At 38.0% G+C, this 21,385-nt stretch overlaps 2 protein-coding genes across 3 annotated transcripts in view; one reads left to right on the top strand and one right to left on the bottom strand.

Moving 5' to 3' along the window:
- The window catches only part of LOC144957318 (splicing factor 3B subunit 6-like), a 33,321-nt gene extending 14,704 nt beyond the window's left edge, over positions 1-18,617 (top strand). The window contains exons 1-4 of one of the 2 annotated variants that reach the window (XM_078888455.1): positions 9,450-9,556; positions 13,416-13,534; positions 14,617-14,755; positions 17,063-18,617. In XM_078888455.1, coding sequence (XP_078744581.1) covers positions 9,533-9,556; positions 13,416-13,534; positions 14,617-14,755; positions 17,063-17,155 — 375 coding nt within the window. In that variant the 5' untranslated portion in view covers positions 9,450-9,532 and the 3' untranslated portion in view covers positions 17,156-18,617. Of the gene's footprint in view, positions 1-9,449; positions 9,557-13,415; positions 13,535-14,616; positions 14,756-17,062 lie in introns of those variants that run through there. The other variant, XM_078888457.1, reaches the window with a different exon arrangement.
- LOC144956890 (uncharacterized) overlaps positions 1-21,385 on the bottom strand; it is a 602,990-nt gene that overhangs the window by 64,486 nt on the left and 517,119 nt on the right. The window lies entirely within an intron of this gene.

The following is a 21,385-nucleotide window of genomic DNA, read 5'->3' on the forward strand; positions in this document are numbered from 1 at the left end:
AAGTACTTTAAGACTTAGTATTTTCAAACCTGTTGTTAGGCTATCTTGTGATGACAACCCGTTTTGATTGTCCAATGAAAACTCACCATGAGATATAGATAGAACGAAGATGACGTCACTCAGGCCTTTGTTATTGTTTTTTGCCATCCGCGTTTGTGAGTTGTTCTCACTAAACTGTATTAACCAGACTATAAAAGTTCATCAAGGAATCAGTGACCAGTGCAAGCTCTCTAATGTGTCATGTAGGGGGGGGGGGGGGGCAGCGTGGATCAGTGACCGAAAGGTACCGAGTTCGATCATCTGCGCTGCGCTGTGTGACCTTGAGCAAGTCACCTCGCCCTAGCTCAATTTGCTGCGCTGCACTGCGGCTAACGCCTGGGTTATTCCAGTCTTCCATTGGGATAGACCCTATAGACAAATTTCCCCTATGGGATGAATTAAGGGAATTTATTTCAATTTAATTTAATTTCAACGGAACACATTAAACTTGAGCCAAGTTTCATCATTTTGAATAAAAATTGAATTTCCAGCGTCTAAATCGCCTCCACGTAATACCGTTATGAGAAGATGAGTCATAAATGTATATAAAATGTCTATTCCAAGGACGCATCGCCATGATACTTGTATTTCTTCTTCTTCCAGTGTCATCTCATGGGTTGAGGTCGACTTGAAATGACACGCCAATCTTCCCAGTTGACGGCTTGCTGACTGCATTCGGCTGCCGACAATCCTGTCCATGTCCTCACATCATCTATCCAAGTTCTTGCTGGCCTGCCTCTTCCTCTTTTCCCCTCAACTCTACCCTCAAGAATGTCCTTGTTGACAGTTTGATGGCGTCTTATTGACGAAGTAAACAGGAACATTTCCAATGATTTACCATGCTCAGTGCGCTTCACTATGTTTTATCTAATCCTCCAGCATGGAACCATATTTTCATTTTAAACAGTACTCGTCGACTGTTAGTCGTCATTTTTGTACTAAAACTCCTGCATATCGTCACAGCTAATAATCAGGTACTAATTCACACTTGAGTCGAATGGAGTAATACGTGTGTGGAACTATGTCTGGAACTAAGAAGATGGATGTATCCTTTGGGGATCTAGAGTTGTAATTTCTAAGAGTTTACATACAGTCACTACATTACATGATACACACATAGGTGCATGAAAAATGAAGAGTCTTGCACGGTCATGGTTTTGGTGGCCACAAATGGACGCTGATATTGAAAAGTTTGTTAAACTGTGTTCTACTTGTGCCCAACATGCTAATCATCCCGCTAAGGCACGCCTACAAAATTGGGATTGGCCGCTTGAACCATGGAAACGTATCCATTTGGATTTTGCAGGACCCTTCGTGAACAAAATGTTCTTGATTGTTATAGATTCGCATTCTAAGTGGTTAGAAGTCAAATTAATGAATACCATCACTGTATCTGACACAATAGTAGAAGTGAAGGAATCTTTTCCACTCATGGATTACCAGACACGATTGTCTCAGATAATGGTCCAAGTTTCACTGGTCATGAATGTAAACACTTTTGTGCTGCAAATGGTATTGAGCACATTACAAGTTTACCATAGCATCGGGCTACAAATGGTTTGGCTAAATCAGCAGTGAGCATAGCAATGATTAAAATGAGTAACGGTACCAGACTACCTCTGAGAGAAAGGATAAATAAATTCCTAGCTAAATATCGCTCCACACCTCAGGTAACAACAGGATATACTCCAAGTGAATTGTTATGTGGTAGGAAGATGAAGACCCATCTTGACATGTTGCATAAGATGAAGACCCATCTTGACATGTTGCATCCTACAGTTCAAAGGTCTGTGTTTAAGCACCAACAATTTCAGAAAAATAACCATGACAGACATGCGATTGAGAGAGATTTTGGGGTGAATGAAAATGTGTATGTGAGGAACTTTGGCAGAGGGGAGAAATGGGTGGAATGGGAAGAATAATTGAAAGTACAGGACCAGTGTCCTATAAAGTAAAAACTGATGAGGGTTTAAGTAAACGTAGACATGCGGATCACTTAAAGATCACTTGTGCTGATAATGATTGTGGACCCGTTACAGTGAGAGTTGAAGTGAATGACCCAATAGACACTAAGAATAACAATAATAACCATGAAACAAGAGATGCACCTTGTTCACCTGGACCATTGATGTCAGAAGGCCATAGTGTTGCTTCATCCACTCAACAACCACTACTAAGAAGGTCAAATAGAGCAATAAAGGCTCTCACAAAATTAGAATTGTAACTGACTGAATTGTTGGTTGTATAAACGTAAGGCGCAAATCATTTCAATAGAGTGTTTCAGCAGATCTAGGACTTAGTATAGATAGAATGAGCTTGGCCAAGGAGTTCACAACATTGCCATCCGGAAGTATAACAGACCAACACACAAACTTTGTGTAACCATGAACTTTTATAGTCTGGTTAATACAGTTTAGTGAGAACAACTCACAAACGCGGATGGCAAAAACAATAACAAAGGCCAAGTTGACGTCATCTTCGAACTATCTATAGACTTAAGACCAGGGCCTCTAAATATAGTATCGGGCCTGTCCAACCGTATTGCGCGAGTTCTCTGCTGGGCTTAAAATTTAAAACCCCGCGATATTTGATTGTCAACAAAGTGTATGCATTGTGTGTACACATTACACACAACAGTTACGCTGGATTACCTGTTGATACAATGAATTTGTCGCGTCGTTTGTTATTATTTCTGTTCATGGATATATATTCATTGTGATTGCCAATCCCACCATGATGTTTGTTGTGTGTATCTTTTAAAATCTAATTTAGCAATTGAAAAATAATTTAAAGGTAATTTAAAAACTATAGTGTCATCTTAGCCATCATCTGCCGTCGAGCGAAACCTTGAACTGTTGCCTTGAGTCAAAACAAAACCGGATGATCTTGTACTTGTACACATCAAAATGAAATTGTCATTGATATTCTATTCAGTGATGCCAAAACTCCGGTTTCACCTGAAAAAACTCTGGTCTTGAGCAAAAAATTCCGGGTTCCGGGCAACTTCCGGTGAGGTCAAATTCTTCCAAGGACACACCCCCCCCCCCCTTCCAACCACCACATCATCATCACTGCCACTAGAATTATAACCATCATCACTACCACTACTACTGCAACCACCACCACATCATCATCATCACTACCACTACTACTACAACCACCACCACATCATCATCACTACCACTACCACAACTACCATCACTATTACAACCACCACCACCAATCATCATCACTACTACAACCACCACCACCACATCATCATCACTACTACAACAACCACCACCACATCATCATCACTACCTCTACTACTACAACCACGACACCACATTATCACTACCACTACTACTACCCCACCACCGCCACATCATCATCACTACCACTACTACTACAATCACCACCACCACATCATCATCACTACCACTACTACTACAACTACCACCAACACCACATCATCACTACCACTACTACTACAACCACCACCACCACCATATCATCATTACTACTACTACTACAACCACCACCATCACATCATCACTACCACTACTACTGCAACAACCACCACCACTACATCATCATCACTGCAACTACCACTACTATTACAACCACCACTAGCACATCATCATCACTACCACTACAACTACAACCACCACCACCACATCATCACTACCACTACTACCACAACCACCACCACCACATCATTACCACTACTACTACAACCATCACCACCACATCATCATTACCACTACCACTACAAGCACCACCACCACATCATCATTACAACTACTACTACAACCACTACCACCACATCATTACTAACACTACTACTACAACCACTACCACCACATCATCACTACCACTACTACTCCAACCACCACATCATCATCTCTACCACTAATACTACTACAACAGCTACCACATCATCATAACTACCACATCATCACTACCACCACTATTACAACCACCACCTCATCTTCATCACTACCACCACCACCACATCATCATCACTACCACTGCTACTACAACCACCATCACCACCACATCCTCATTACTACCACTACAACAACAACCACATCTTCATCATCATTACCACTATTTCTACAACCACCAATACCACATCATCCTCACTACCACCAGTACTACAATCTCTACCATTTGATTTTGGTGCTTTACTTCATTTGAAATAAGGAAACTTTGGGATTGTATTTGGCAATGTGTTTATGTATCATAGTATAATTCTAATCAGTTATCTATTTAGAACTATACAAAACACAAATACAATGCCAAATACCATTCCAATTCCTTTTTCTTGTGTGCGTAAATTCCTCTTTCGGCATTGAAATTCATACGAGTGGTGTCTGAAACTCCTGTGAGCCAAATTTAAAATTGGCGTCTCTGTCTATTTATCTTAATTCTTTAAAAAAGCTCACCTCTCAATCAACATCAACATCATCTTGCTAGAAATTGTAAGTTACCATATTTAACACCATCAATACAATTCTCCTTCTCATCTCCTCCTTTTCGTCAACCTCCATCCCCTTCACCTCATCACCATCATCATCATCATCATCATCATCATCATCATCATCATCATCATCATCATCATCATCATCATCAGATACCCCCCTCCAAAATTCTAACCATTCATTTAATCACGGTATTAATCAAAGTTGCATCATTCATTTTTTCATCATCAAATTAATCGGCAATGACTGTATTACCGTTATGAAGTGAAAATATTGAAAATAATAATAATAATAATAATAATAATAATAATAATAATATAATAATAATAATAATAATAATAATAATAATAATAATAATAATAATAATAATAATAATAATAATAATAATAATAATAATAATAATAATAAGAATATTAATGATAATAATAATTTAAATAGATACTGAATATTAGACTACAATTGACATCTATTTACTGAATACACGTGGTATTTTTATGGATGTTTCTTTTTTTACGAAACCTGCCGAAACCCGACAAAGTTATGGGAAGTAGGCAGCAGTGGGGAGTGAACCTGGGACTCAGGGAAGTGTACACCATTGGGGAGTGAACCTGGGACTGGGTTTCGTATTTAAAAAAAAGCAATTACTTTTTTACGAAACCCGCCAATATCTGACAAAGTTATGGAAAGAAAGTAACAGTGGGGGAGTGAACCCGAGACTATGGTTTTTCGGCGGGTTTTGGCGGGTTTCGTAAAAAAGTAATTGCTTCATTCTCGTCTGGTACCCAACTCCCATAGTTCGGCTTCATTTCCCACTGGTATCCATCTTCCATAGTCCCAGGTTCATTTCCACTGATTTCCTCTTTTCACAGTCCCAGGTTCAGTCCCAACCGGTGTGCACTGCCCTGAGTCCCGGTTCATTGCCCAATAGTGCCCACTTCCCATAACTTTTGACAATTTCGGTAGGTTTCGAAATAAAAGTACATTCTGAGCTCACTGTCCACTGGTATCAGCCTCTCGCAGTCCCGGGTTCAATCCTCATCGGTGTCCAAATCCCAGATTCACTCCCCACTGCTGCCTGCTTCCCATAACTTTGTCGGCTTTTGGCGGGTTTCGTAAAAAAGTAATTCCCCTCCCCCTTGGTATTGCTTTTTTACAAAATCCAGAGTCCCAGGTTCAATTCCCACAAGTGTACACTTCCCTGATTCTCAGGATCACTCCCACTGTTGCCTACTACCCATAACTTTCTCGGATATTGCCAGGTTTAGTCGGGTTTTGTAAAAAAGTAATTGCTTTTATGTGAAACTCGCTGAAACCCGCCGAAAACCAGAGTCTCAGATTCACTCCCCACTGGTGTACACTTCCCTGAGTCCCATATTCACTCCCACAGCTGCACTCTTCCCATAACTTTGTCAGGTTTCGGGAAAAAAAAAACACCGTATTATAGTGCAAAACCACTATTCAGTGTCAGATACTGAATAGTGCAAAACCGCTATTCAGTATCTGATACTGAATAGTGCAAAACCACTATTCAGTATCAGATACTGTATAGTGCAAAACCACTATTCAGTATCAGATACTGAATAGTGCAAAACCACTATTCAGTATCAGATACTGAATAGTAGTGCTGGGTCGAGTTTGAAACGATCAAATCGAGCGGGTTTTCGATCGAGTCCTCTAAAATCGAGTCGGTTTCGGGCGGGTTTCGAGTCAGTGACGTCATCGAGCAGTGATTCGTTTGAAAAAAAAAATACGAGCATCTCGTTTGCCACAGGAAACTTCACATACCCCTCCCTCTCTTATGTCTGTGGCTGGCTTGACTGCAGCTGGTTATGATGGGAGCTGCCAGATGGCCAAGTTCAAAATTGGTTACTAAGAAACGCTTTTCTATTATTATTCATTTTTAAAAAAAATCTTTTATTTAAAAAAAAATGAAAAGATAAGTTTATCCAACTGTAGTCGATTGTTTTGTTAATCAAAACCAATGAGTTTTTCAAGGGAGTCAGAATGCTTGTGGTCTTTGGCTATTTGGGGTCAATTTGACTACTTGGGCAAGAAGAAATCTGGCTGTCTGGCAGCCTTGATTATGATCGTCGTCGCATCACACACACACACATACACACACACACACACACACACACACACACACACGCCATCAGTTGTTGATGGTGAAGGGTTGAGATCCCCCTCCCACACCACCATCATCCCGCTGTCACCTTAACATTTCATATTTATGTCGCGCCAAAAGTTGTCGGCCGCCCCCACCTCCCATAATTTGTCACTGGTCGTCATCGCCTCTTGTGTGTGCGGGAAAAGGTCGTGCCTTTCATTTCATTATTTGAGAAATAAATGAACAAGAATGGTGTGTTTTTATTAGGTAGGTAGATAATAATAATATTTAGCAGGTTCCACACCCAGACACCCACGGATTGCCCGGACACGATGATAACGATGCCGACGACAATGGATGACGATGATGATGATGATGATTATCGTGTTTCTGTTTAAAAAAAATGAAATACTTTAGCAGGTTCCACCCCCACCCCCCACACGGATAGACCGGACCCGAAGATGATGATTGTGTATTGCTGGCTGTTACGGCTGTGATGAGGACGATGATAATGATGATGATGACGATGGCGCAGATGGTGATTATTTGTTCGGTCGCTCAGTGGTACGGTGTCTCTTGTCACAAAATCAAGCCTTGTCAATGGCCGAATGAGTGACAGTGATTGTTGAAAATTGTGATCCAGACGTTAAGTCCGTGTGTAAGGCACTTGACTCAGGTGTGAATGTATTCTTATCTTATAAGCAATGACGGGTATTGTAAAGAGCTTTAATACAAAAAGACTCCAAACAGCGATCGGTACCTACTGTACGAAATGGATGTATGGTCGATATGGTGTGCCGGAGGAATAAATTAAATTAAATATTGTGAAATTCATTGAGCATGGTAAACCCTTGGAAATGCGCTTTGAACTAATACACCTAGACAACTCCGATTCCAATATAAACGACTGATTAATGTTCCCATATATAAACTATAGTTAGCTGAAAATCTTTCTTTGTCGGGACTCCAAAAGTATGGAACGAATTAGACAAAGAAATCAAAGGGGTCTTTTAGGAGCACTGATTGATTTTAGATTGATTATTACATTGGAATGTGTTGATATTTATTTTATTCCTTATTATTAGGGTGGTGGTGGTGGTGGTGGTGGTGATGATGATGATCCCGCTGATATGATGGTGATGATAAATAAATTAAACATAATTCCCTTTATTCATCCCATAGGGGAGATTCGTCTTTCGGGTCTATTCTAAGGGAAGACTGGAATAACCCAAGCGACAGCCGCAGTGCAGCGCCGCAAATTTAGTTAGGGCAAGGTGACTTGCTCAAGACCACTCAGCGGCGGGTGATCGAACTCGGTACCTTTCGGGTGCCAACCAAAGACCGTACCGCTGCCCCTGATGATGATGATGATGATGATGATGATGATGATGATGATGATGATGATGATGATGATGATGATGATGAATGATGATGGGAACTAACAAAGAATACACAGGCATCTAAAATTGAAACATTCCATATTCAAAGCTAATGTTTTACTTTTAAAAATTGAGCTTTACAATATCCACTAAATGTGATCAAAGCGCTTTGTAAAGGGGTCCCTGGTCAACAGCAACATTTAATATGTAGGACGGGACATGCCGCCTGTTAGGCGATATTACAATTTTTCAGACAAAGACAACGCTGTTAACGGCCAGGTACTCATTTTACACCTGAGTACGGTGAGAGAATGTGAGTAAAGAGCCTTGTCCAAAGACTCAACTATGCACCGAGCGCGAGGCTCGAACCCAGGACTTTCCGATCCGAACGCGGGTGTCATACCACTAGACCATTATAATGCACTAGACCCATGGCCGACTAGAGTTCTATAGGTACGTCATGACTAGACCACATAGCCACACTACTGTAGGAGTGTTCATTGATAGATGGATGCGTTTGTGTCATAGAAATAGCCTTAGTGTGTGTGTGTGTGTGTGTGTGTGTGTGTGTGTGTGTGTGTGTGTGTGTGATAGTCAAACTTGAGTAGGTTTAATGAAGACTTGTCACACACGCGTGATACACCTATACGAATTTCTCTGCCACCCAGACACACTAACATCTGACAAGGAGTGAGGGCTGTGGAAGGACCACAGACTACCGTGTGCAAACGTTGGCGATTGGTATCGGATGGCAAACTGTGATCGTTTGAATTTGAAATGATTCGAAACACTCGTTACCCTCCGCTCGCTCGGATCCTGATCGTCTCAAGCTCGTCTCACGTGTCAAGATCGTCTCAAGCTCGTCTCAAGCTCACAACCCGCCTGATCGTTTTAGTGACTCGATCGTTTTACTGACTCGCTCTTCCGGCATTGAGATCGGACACTGACTCGTTGACGCTGACTCGATCGTCGATCGGGTAAAAGCGATCAAATAACCCAACACTACTGAATAGAACAGTAAAGTTTGCTGCCCCAAACGTAAACAATAACAAGTTGCTAGTGATTTCCGTTAGGGACCGGAATAATTTACGCACAATATAGGTCTCCCAATTTTGTAATTTGAGTTGTAGGCAATACACTTTCAGTATTGAAAATATGTTTACATAAAATCTAACAGTTGCAGAAATAATAATATAAGACTAAATTATTCTTAAAATCAGGCTCCGAATAATTCTCGTTTTGTTCATACCAGCGCAATAATTTGCTCTGGTCTAAAAATAGATAGACGTAACTTTTGATAAATTTTACCTTTTGTTCCATAAAATATCCATATCTAGACATTATTTGATGCATGATCGAGTATTTATGAATATGTGTTTCTTTTGCCACCTAACAGCCAAATTTTAAAGGTTATTTTCTTTCTATTATTTACATTGGAACGTGAGCTGTCAAGACAGGAACATGTGGTTTGCCATGTGCTTCTCGACCTTTGTTTACGTTTGGGGCAGCAAACTTTACTGTTCTATAGTGCTAGCCAATCCAAAATGGCGATGAACAGGAGAGGAAATGTGAGTATAATTATCGTTTAAAAATAGACATCGACTGTATTAGTATTTTTTTTTTTTTATATTTTGTTCTGATTTTCCTACTATTGTGGTTTTATAGGAGAGCAAGATGAGTGATATTCTTCGGCCAAGATTACACACAATACAACTCCCTGGCATGACTCTCCTCGTCCCTTTGCCTGTGTACCTCTACTACAGGACAGGCTGTAGTGACTGTGACTGTGTGTGCTGTGGACCGTGGGCAGTGGATAGAAATTCTAGGCACTTTTTGACTTGATAACATTTTCAAACTAAAAATATATTAAATTTAAATTGACTCAGTTGGATGCTACAGGAAATAACATTTAATTTGATATCTTATTTGTTTCTCTCTACTCTACGACAAACGGTTTCGATAGTCTCGAGTCTAGAGTTATTGTTAGGGTATTGATATTGATATTGATATTTTTCTGTTGTAAATTTATTTTAGTCAATTTTACAACAGAGAATCTTTAATATCACTTTTTTTGCCTCAAAACCAACATCTCCCGGCGGCCATCGGGAAAGCTTGGGGGGGGGGGGGGGGGGGGGGGGGTTGTAGTGGAATCAGCCCAACTATTGTTTTCGGTAATTTTATTTCAAAAACAAATGGCAAGTGTCTTGAAGTGTTTGGTATCAAGGTCAGAAAATTCAGAAAATATGTTTATTTTCACTTAATATAAATATAAGGTGGCGTTTTTATACACCTCCGTTGGAGGTGTACAAAAACGCACAGTTTTTATGCACCTCCGTTGGCGGTGATGGTAAAGTTGTTGCTGCATACGTCCATGAGTATGAGGTTTAAATAGTTTTAGATTGTAGTTTAGCACGCTGCTTAGTGATTACCGATGTACAATGATAATAAATTAAAGAATAATAACAATAATTTAAAAAAATCAAAAGTAAAAAGAAACATGGCACACAAGTACTGATCTCAAATAAATAAATAATTTTAGAAAATTAAAATCGAAGTTTTTTAAAAACATGATAAAAAGTTTTTGAAAAAAAAAGCTAGAAAAAAAAAAAAAAGCAAACAAAAACAAAGTAAATCAAAAAAGAAGAAAAGTCAACATTGGGAATCGAACCCGGTACTTTCAAGGTTGGAGTCTGACAGCTTGTCCACTGCGCTACGGAGCCACCTGACTGTTCATCACATTTAATAAGGTCTTTCTAAAACATTATTTTACCTTCAATGCAACTTATATTTTCTGGTTTTATATTTCGATTTTTTAAATTATTAATATTTTTATATACATTTATTAACAAAGACATCTTACAGATGTCACAATATAACTTTCGCCATGTCAAAATACAGAAACACAATATCGCTAATGAAATTGAGTGGAATGCGCATGCGTGACGGAGGTGTATAAAAACGATCCGTTAAGATACACCGTCAACGGAGGTGCATAAAAACACTACGTAAATATAAATCATGTTCATGTATAGGTAGCCTTAGTATGGAAAAAAATTGATGAAATTTGGCAGAGATATTCTTCAACCATCTAGCAATGTGTCAAATATAATTAAAATGTATCCATAAATTAAACAAAATTCTCATACATAATTAAATTGAAAACTATTACTTCCATCTGCTTTCTGGGAAATGCAATCAGGAAATCAGAATGAAATAAACCATTAGAAAGCTTGTTTTGTTTCCTTTAAATTAGTACTAAAATAAGTCACCTAGGTTCACATATATAACGCCACGTGACCAAAACAGTAAAGGGTAAAAACTACAGTTCCAAAAGACGAGTTTCATCTTATTTGTGAACCTGTCGGCAGCCACTGGACTGGGGTTATCAAAGTGCCTAGTGTTAGCGTTATTAAGATTTTCACTTTGGTCCTTGTCACTCTCACATCTCACGACCGCTTCCTATTATATGATAGAAAACAGGTTTTGAATCTGTCATTAAATTTCTGTTCTCGGGAATTATTTGGTTATTTGAGAGAGAGTGTGGATGATGAATGTGTATGCATTTTGGGGTTTACTTTTGCCAATAGTTGGGTGCTCCTCCATTCCCACCTTTATACTTCTATCCTGCGTTTCTACTGTCCTGTTCTACAATCTCTTGTTCCAGTCCTTAACTGACTCAAGTGTTTGTACACATGACTGTGTGTATGAGTTTGTGAATGTTTGCATTTTTTGAGAGGTTTTCTTTTGCCGATGGGGTAACCATAATATATATATATATATATATATATATATATATATATATAATATATATATATATATATATATATATATATATATATATATATATATAATATATATATATGTCAGATTATTTGAAAGCAGCAGCAATATCTCATACATTGCTGTGTGAGGCGAAAGCATCAGGATCAATTTCTTTCTAGACATGCTGAGTACTTTTGTGCGGGTGGTTGGCCGTGAACCTTGCAAGACTAGCTCAAGGGGTGGTTTTTTTCTTGTTTCGTCTTCTATTCCCAATTTTCTGTGAAAATTCTATCCTGAGTTTGTGGTGTCCTGTCTTTCAACCTCTGTTCCTGTCTTGGGACATTGGTTTTGTTATTCAGGTCTACACTACATCTGTTCTTAAACAGGGCAGAGTGGAACACACAGCCCTGGTGCAAAGTCAATGCGCATTTTGATGGAGTACTCAAGATAGCGAGGTGATTCCGCAAACTCTTCTGTCTTTCCCCCCCCCCCCCTCCAATTTTAGATGAAAACTGTCATTGCCAACAATATTCCTAAAAAACACTAGATTGACGATTCAGTGATAATTCCCTGTCCACTCTGAGCATGTACTTTTGCATCGACGTCGCATCCGTAACCCATAAGCCAGGGAAGGTTAATCCGAGCATTCTGAGAAATATAGTTCAATAGTTCAAGTTTATTTTCTCAAGCGTTCGGAGAAGTAGAGCTGGCCTTAAATTAATTAGAATTAAAATTTATGTTTGTATTTCTTTAGACTTTATAATATTAGATTATATTATTATTTGTAATATGAATGTTTTGACATGGTATAGTCTTACTTTCCTCTGCAATGAGGGGTTCTGATTGCTCAGTTGGTAGAGCACCGGCTTCACATGCAAAGATCGATCCCGGGTGTAGTTAAGATTTTTTCTGAACCCCTGTCCAGCCAGCATTAATTGGGTAGCAGGGTCTGTTAGATCTGGTGGAAAGTACTTTGTGATAGACAACATCCTATCCAAAGTATAGCAAGCAATTGCTTTAGTCCGTTTCATGCTATAGAAGCCGAAATGAATTCCGGATCCATGGGCCTAATGGCTGTGAAGGACTACTGTACTTTTTTCCTCTGCAATGAGGCACTTCTTGAAGGTCTTGGGTAAGCAGTGATTAAGGGACCGTGTTTCTATGGACAGCATGTGCTTGGTACAGACCTGGGAAGCAAAAACACTTCATTCATGATGCCAAATTTTAAGGCTCTGTAACTGTAATTACCCGCATGGAGCATACGTTTTAAAGTTGCTACTTCAATGTCTTGTTTTTATTCATTTTCTCACCATGTTTCCCCAATGATATTAATGTTTTAAAAAATTTTAATGCATGATATTTTTCTCCTGTTTGTTCGAATTATGTATGAAGCATAAAATCTTTTTAATTAAAAAAGATAATTTTTTTTTGGTCATTGCTGAAGAAGGTTTTTTAGCCCAAAACGTTTGATTCAGGATTCAGTATTTTGTTCTTTTGAAACTATTTTGTCCATTACTATTTAATGATATTTATGGTCCTCAGCTGCTAGTGGCTCTGTGTTCTCTAGGATTTTTAAAAAATAGAACTATTTGTCCCCCCCCCCCCCAAATGTAAACAAATACAAACAAACCAGTCATTCTTGAATGTGATTTAATTTTTTTTCAGGTTCGCCTTCCTCCGGAGGTGAACAGAATTTTGTATGTGAAAAACTTGCCCTACAAGATCACAGCAGAAGAAATGTACGACATATTTGGGAAATACGGAGCTATCAGACAAATCAGAGTGTAAGCAAAAAGTTTTTGTTTTTATTTGTATAGTCTATTGCCTTTTCTCAATTGAATGGTTCCTGTTGGTAGAGCATTCAGCTTACTAAATGGTTTGGATTTCGCTGGGTTTTTGTTGTTGTTATTGTGGTTTAAGAATGAGGGGGGGGGGGGGGGGGGTAGCAGATTGATGTTTTATGGCTCATAATCAGTATGTCAGTATGTATGGCATTCATTACTTTCTAATAACATAATTGTGACATGGTATTTGGGAACAATGCATGGGCCGTATACACCTTGTATATGTTTTAAATAAAGTTATTCCCCACTCCTATAACAAGCATCTATATATGTATCACATTTGGACAGAGTCAGTGTTGCTTCTTTTTTTCTTTTTTTTCTTTTTCTTTTTTTTTTTTTTGTTTCTGATTCTCCTCAACGAGCTGTGATAAGGTTAGATTTGGTTTGATCTTATAGGAAATACTTAACGTCCTATCCAAAGACCAGCAAGCAATTGTACAAATGACATCAAGCAAAAGTCAACATAATCTGGCGAATGACTTTTTAGAAATTGAACTTTTCTTTGTTCAAATTATGAATTGGCTTATAAAAAAAAGTTATGCCCGTTCTGTATTTATTAAACAAAAGAATTTATTGTTACATTCAGACTATTTACAAATAATGTTTGTAGAAATTATAATAAGACCATCAAATTGATAAAATTTTCCTCTATGGATTCGGAGGATTCTTTAGTATTATTTTCTCACTCCTGTTGTTCTTAGTTTAACTACATAACTTTTATATTAAAGAAAATAACAGAACTAAAATTTCTCTTAATTGTTCAGAGTTCACAGAGGCAAATTACCTTTTGCATTTAAATGTAATCAAGTGTTTAGAATATTACTGAGAGCGTATAATAATGTTGATGGTCATACTGGATAAACACTGAACCAAATCTAATAAAGTGTTAAGAATATTACTGAGAGCAAAGAATAATGTTGATGGTCACACTGGATAAACACTGAAATAAGAATTACCTGATGTAATCGGTTGCTTGGCATGTACTAGATGTAGCTACGATGCTTATATCATTCCATCTTCAGTGGTAACACCCAAGAAACTAAAGGGACAGCCTTTGTGGTGTATGAGGACATTTTTGATGCCAAGAACGCCTGTGATCATTTGTCGGGTTTCAACGTGTGTAATCGATATTTGGTCGTCCTCTACTATCAGTCAACCAGGGTATGTCTTTTCTATTTGATTACTGAACTGAATTTCCTCCTAAAGTCACATATCTCTCTCTCTCTCTATCTCTCTCTCTCTCTCTCTCTCTCTCTCTCTCTCTCTCCCCCCTCCCTCCTCAGCTTTATTTTTTAGAAAGAATCTCATGATGTAACAACTTATCTTACATTAAGCTTGTGGGATGAGACATACAGCCTCTTAGTTGCCAGCTCAATTATCAACTTTTGAACAACTATAACTGCTTTACACCAGGGCCCGTTTTCATGAACAAAGAATAGATTTAGTTATTTACTTGTCTAGTAAATGGCTTGTTAGTCGTAAGCCTAAACAAGCAAGTGACAAAAAAAATTGGATTTCATGAATGTTTTCTAGTCTCGGACTAGCTAGTCTCTTGTCTAGAAGTTGGCGTTGTAAGGACGGTGACTAATTCTGTTGTTTTGTGTTGGTAACATCCCGCTCTCTAGTACATGATGGCATGTAATATTTTCCCTTCATACTATCAGTGCAAGAGAATTCCAAAGAGGAAATTAGCAACATCTTTTTATAATTTAACTTTTGTCATGATGAATCAAATCATGTTATACAGTAGAACTCGGAAATAGCGAGTTCGACGGGTCCACTCCTGATTACTCGCTATTTCCGAGTTCTCGCTATTCCCGAGTTGCCAGGAAAGGTCACTCGGCTGTACAAAAATATGGAAAGACAATGTGTGTGTGGGTGTGTGTGTGTGTGTGTATTTGTGCATGTGTGCCGCGCGTGCGTGCAAATGACTGTGTGGATAAAGTGGGGCGGGGGGCGGGGTTGAACATGGCCTTCGTTAACTACGTAATGATGGCCACATGTTGAAGTTGATCCACCCCTTCCATTTCCATCAAGATTTCGTGTGTGTGTTTGTGCGTGTGTGCAAATGACTGTGTGTGGATAAAGTGGGGTGAGGGCGGGGTTGAATACGGCCTTCGTTAACTACGTAATGATGGCCACAGGTTGAAGTTGATCCACCCCTTCCATTTCCATCAAGATTTCGTGTGTGTGTGTGTGTGTGTGCGAGTGTTTGTATGCACTAGGCATGTTTGATGAGGTAAGCAAGCGCATCACTCAATCACTGACCCACTGAAAATGATGGTTCCACGCTCCCCTCTCTCGTTGATCGTGTCGTTCGTTAACGAATGCTACTCGCTGACCGATACTGCTAAGTGTTGACATCTTGGCTGCCAGTGCTTACCTCGCGTGTCGCGTGGCACCACATTGGGTGAATAATTGACCCCCACCCCAATACACACACACGCACACAAACACACACACCCAAATGTGTTTCCCCTACTATGTACTACTACAGACTAGCCTACTGCTACTATGTAATGTTACTCGTAACGAAAAATAAAAAAAGGAAAGAAGCTAGGCTAAAAATATTTAAATCGCCCTTGTCTGTTGTTTTGCTTTACTTCGTTCGAAGTCCTAGGCTGGGGCAGGAAATGCTCGTTATTTCCGAGTTGACCTCGTTTTCATACTCGCTACTTTCATGCTAATTTTATTGACTCAAATAAGAGAAAAAAACGGGGATTTAGAGTTTACTCGCTATTTCCGAGTACGTTACTTTCATGTTCTACTGTATTGACTTTGGACTGCTAGACTACAATGGTGCCCATGGTCTATATTTAAGACAATGAAAATTTCAATGAAAGTCAAACAGGTTCAACCAAAAAACAAACAAACAAACAACAAAAGAGAACGTGAGTTCTGATGAATTAGACCATTATTTATTAAAATTGATATATATATATATATATATATATATATATATATATATATATATATATATATATTTACCTTGGATCAGGCTGGAAAGCATGTATTTTGGTGGATGTAGATTTTAACTTTGAAATATATATAAAAATACGTTGTGTGTGTGTGTGAGTGTGTGTTCACTGTGCATCATTTGATGCCGCTCGAAACTGGAAGAAATAAATAACAATAGTCAAATGGAATAGAAGCTTCAATTTAATGAGGGAAGACAGATGACGTGGATGTTTCGGGTTTCTCCTTTGTGGATTAAACGATGTATAAAACACCAAAGATGTTTCCGTCTTTGGTGTTTCAATCATTGTGTTTTGTTAACAGAGGGAAAACTCAAAATGTCCACATTTTCTGTCTTCGTTAAATAAGACTGAAGCTTTCATTCCTTTTGACTATTGTTATTTCACTGTATCCTGTCTGATGTAAGCATGTGAGTAGTTTAGGGGTCTAGATTTAGAGAAAAATGAATTTTATTAGAGGTTTTTAAAAAAAAATTTCCTTTTCATTTATCAGGCTTTCAAGAAGACAGACACAGAGAAAAAGAAGCAGGAATTGGATCAGATGAAGAGCAAATATGGCCTCTCAACACCGGAAATAAACAAGTGATTGGTGGAAATTATTCTCAGCAAGACTTTCTCACATTCAATTTTCATCATGTGTACATAAATTTATCATATATATATATCATCTCCATGCATCATTTTCACCTGTCACATTGTTATTTCCTATACTGTTGTCTAACTTGGGTTACCATTTTGGCATTTCTATTTTTTTGTGAGGTTGAAAGTTAATGAGACTCAGAACTATGTTCACTGTTTTGTGCTGACTTTCGGTCCTAATTTGGCTAAATATGAGGGTTTTTTGTTTTGTTTTGTTTTGTTTTTTTTTGGGTAAAAATTAACTTTTCTTCTAAGCATAAAAAATCTAAATGATTTTTACATCACTTTGACCAATTGTTATTTCCATTGTTTGTCTGTTGTATCGATTCACGGGAACTCTGGAAGGATTTATCACATGCAGTCAGTAATACCTTACTAAGAAACACAATTCTTTATTAGGTATACCCTTAGATATATGCCACCTTGCGTAATACTGGTTAGTATATTTTATTATATTTCTGTTCTGTGTCATCACAATGTTAAGTCACTGTGTTATTCCAGAAACGACTGAATTTGAAGGGAATGTGAACAATGATATTTAAATGTTCAATGGGGTTTTTTTGTTGTCTCTTTCTTTCTTCCTTTTGACTTTTAGAATAAGATTGGGCTACTGTAAATGGTAAAAGTTTTTGTTGTTTTATTTTTAATGCTTTACGCATTTATTTATTATTTCCATTAAGATATAGGCAGAGATTGAACAGAAGAATGTCTGTCTGGATGGCTGAAATGGTTTGAGAATGGTTGGAGGTATACATCAAGTCTTAGTCTTACTGTTTATTTAACTGTTATACAATAATGAGTTGTTTTTTGTTAATTTTCAATTGATCCTGTTTTACTCACATAGAGACAAATTTAGAGAAGAAGCTATTATACCTAATTCATTAATTGATATAATCGATAAACACATTCCCATCAAAATTTTAACTTTATATCCTATGTTGAAATCTGTGACAACTCTGGGTGACGTTAATCCCATGAAGAAATTGCTGTTGGGAGTAAGAATATCCTTTCGTTAAACTGTACCAATTGAATTCAAAATCTATTCAATTACTTATCTTGCGCATAGGTAACTATATTGATTACATTCAGGGCACTAATGTGGATTAAATCCTTGCAGGTGTTATTGAAGCTTTGGTCGAAATTTGTGAATTGTTTACAATATTTTTAAACATCTATGACGTCAATGGATGTCGTCTGTTAGAAGATTTTTGTATCATAATAATAATAATAATAATAATTAATTAGGGACATGATCCTTAGTCTCAATTTAAAAAATAAAATCGATAGGAATGTTTGGGTTGACAAAATAATTTTTTAGCTGATGATGTATGATTTTATTATTGATTTATTTAATGTTGGGGAAACTTTCAATTGAAATTTCTGAGAAATAAAGTAAAACTTTAATGTTATGCAGCAACTTTCCATTCTTTCCTTTTTTAAAGACATTATCATTATGGTCAATATGTGGGTGATCTTTTTAGGATACAGAAGCATTTGTCCTCACTTTCACGAGGGGTGGGGGCCTTGATAGCTAATAAACAAGGCACCAAGATCAATCCTGTCCTGGCTGGGTGTTGTTCCTGCTGGCTGGATGCCATGGCTGAGAGGGAAACAGTCAAATGTGTAGTTAGTTTTGGGAGATGATACTTTTTTCCTTGTATATCATCTCTCTGTTATGCTGTGTATTATGTTTTCTTTATATTATATATGATTTGTAATTGAGTGTATTCCTCTCAGTGGGGACCTGTGCGTATATCTGGATGAGACTTTTTGTGGTCTCAAACTAAGTAACTTTGATAGTGTGATCTTGGAATCTATACCCGTTTCTTGAACTTGAACCAATTCCCCTTTGTCTTACCTTTTCTTAGGTGCTTTAATTGTAATTCTAGAACTTATTACTATCCCATTTTCTTCCTTTTTATTTTTACCGGCGCTGATATGACCTTAATGTGTTCCAGGCGCCGTAAAACCCTTAAAAACAAAACGAACAATCCTGTCCTGGGTGCTTTAAGTGGGTTCATTTGACCTCCTGTGGTGGGTGGAGATGTCACTGTTGCCGCTGTGTCTTCATTTCCTCTATCTGGGTGGGGTTCCTGGCCTCCCATAGTGGGCAGGGGGTCACTTACTTTGTCTTCTTCTGTCCCCTTACTTATAGAGAACTAGCTGTTTTCCAATTTGCTTTCTGTCTTTGTCTTGAAATGAGATCAATTTGTTTTGTCCTGGCCCTGGTTGGGAGGAATCAGTCAAATGCATAGTTATTGATTTGGGAGATGATATTTTTCTCCTTGTAATCATGTTATGTATTATTATATATTTGTTTCAGTGCAACCTCTGGATAACGACATCGACCTCCAGTCCCGATTTTATTGCTACTTGTTGTTAGTAATTAGTCATAAAAACCCCAAACTAGCAACATACATTTTAGGAAAACCCCCTTTTTGTGACCGTTATAACAATAAAGTACTTGGTACCGATTCTTGTGGGTGGCGGGGGGGGGGGGGGGGGGGGGGGGGGGGGGGGTTGTATCACCATATGTGGATCTGCTAATTTTAAGGGCTTGTAAATTTTGGTGCACTTAAATAAAAATTTAGGCAGTCAAAGCTCATCAGCAGTATAACATGGATATAAATTACAATCAAAATTAGAAGTGTGCATCTGTGTTCTTGTGCGGTATTATCATAATGGCATTTGATTTTCTTGATTTATTCTTAGTTTTGTTAAATAGCATTCGAGCACTGTTTACGATCAAAACAATGACTATACATATTGGAGAGTGAAAGTATAATTGGTATACCCTTTGTAAACAGGAGAAATACGCATTCTGACGTTGGTGCTCGTCTTCTCTCAGGCACTGATCACGCACGGCACTGTTATGTATTGGTATTCACGGGTCTCACCATGCCCCCTTTTTCTACCATCTTGAAAACCCTGTACAACGACATCATTTTCTGGTCCTGGGCGATGTTGTTATCCAGGGGTTGCATTTTACATATTTTGAATGTATAATCTGGCATGGCAGTTTTTTGCATCACTTGCGGCCGCAAAATATTACTAATTTGCATTGCAGCCGCATAATCTGCAATTTTTATTATTTTTTTTGCAAAATTTGCAATTTTTTTTGCAAATTTTTGTTATTTTGCACATTAAAAAAAAAAAAATAATAATATTAATAAAGGACAAAAAAAAAGACGAATTTTTTTCTTCTTTTCATTTGATAGAACGTGAAAGATAATTAATCAAGAGTAGTTTCTTTTTTACAATCCCATTTTCATCCTTTTAACTGGCGCTGATATGACCTTGCATTTGTTGCAAGTGCTGTGAAATCCGTTTGTTTTTATGTTTTTAAGGGTTTTACGGCGCTTGTTTGTTTGTTTTTAAGGGTTTTACGGCGCTTGCAACACATTAGGGTCATATCAGTGCCAGTAAGAAGGAAGAAAATGGGATAGTAAAAAGTTATAGAATTACAATTAAAGCATCCAAGAAAAGGTAAGACAAAAGTGAATTGGTTCAAATAGGAAACAGATGTAGATTCCAAGAGCACACTATCAAAGTACTTAGTTTGAGATCACCTAAAGGTTTCACCCAGACACCAGCACAAGATCCCACTAAGAGGAATACACTCAATGGTTACAAATATATCATATGTTAAAAATAAAAAAATAACATTACATAACAGAGAGATGATTTACAAGGAAAAAAATATCTCCCAAAGCTATAACTATACATTCGACTGTTTCCCTCCCAGTCAAGGACTCCAGCTAGGGTCAGGACAAAACCAAGTAATCTCATTCCAAGACAGAGACAGAAAGCAATTGAAAAACAGGTACAGGGGGATAGAAGACACAGCAAGTACCTCCCTGCCCACTATGGGAGGTCGGAACCCCACCCAGTTACGGCGCTTGCAACACATTTAGGTTATATCAGCGCCAGTACAAAGGAAGAAAATGGGACAGTAAAAAGTTCTGGAATTACAATTAAAGCACCCAAGAAAAAGTAAGACAAAGGGGAACTAGGAACAAATAGGGATTAGATGTAGATTCCAAGAACATACCAACGATGTACTTTTACTTAGTTTGAGTCACAGAGAGATGATTTAAAAGGAAAATAAAAATTAACTCCCGAAACTTTAACTATACATTTGACTGTTACCCTCCCAGACAAGAGAAAGGGCAAAACC

The sequence above is a fragment of the Berghia stephanieae genome, chromosome 11 (assembly GCF_034508935.2).
Source record: "Berghia stephanieae isolate SIO BIC M18660-M18661 chromosome 11, UCSD_Bste_1.3, whole genome shotgun sequence".
In the NCBI taxonomy this organism is placed as follows: Eukaryota; Metazoa; Mollusca; class Gastropoda; order Nudibranchia; family Aeolidiidae; genus Berghia; species Berghia stephanieae.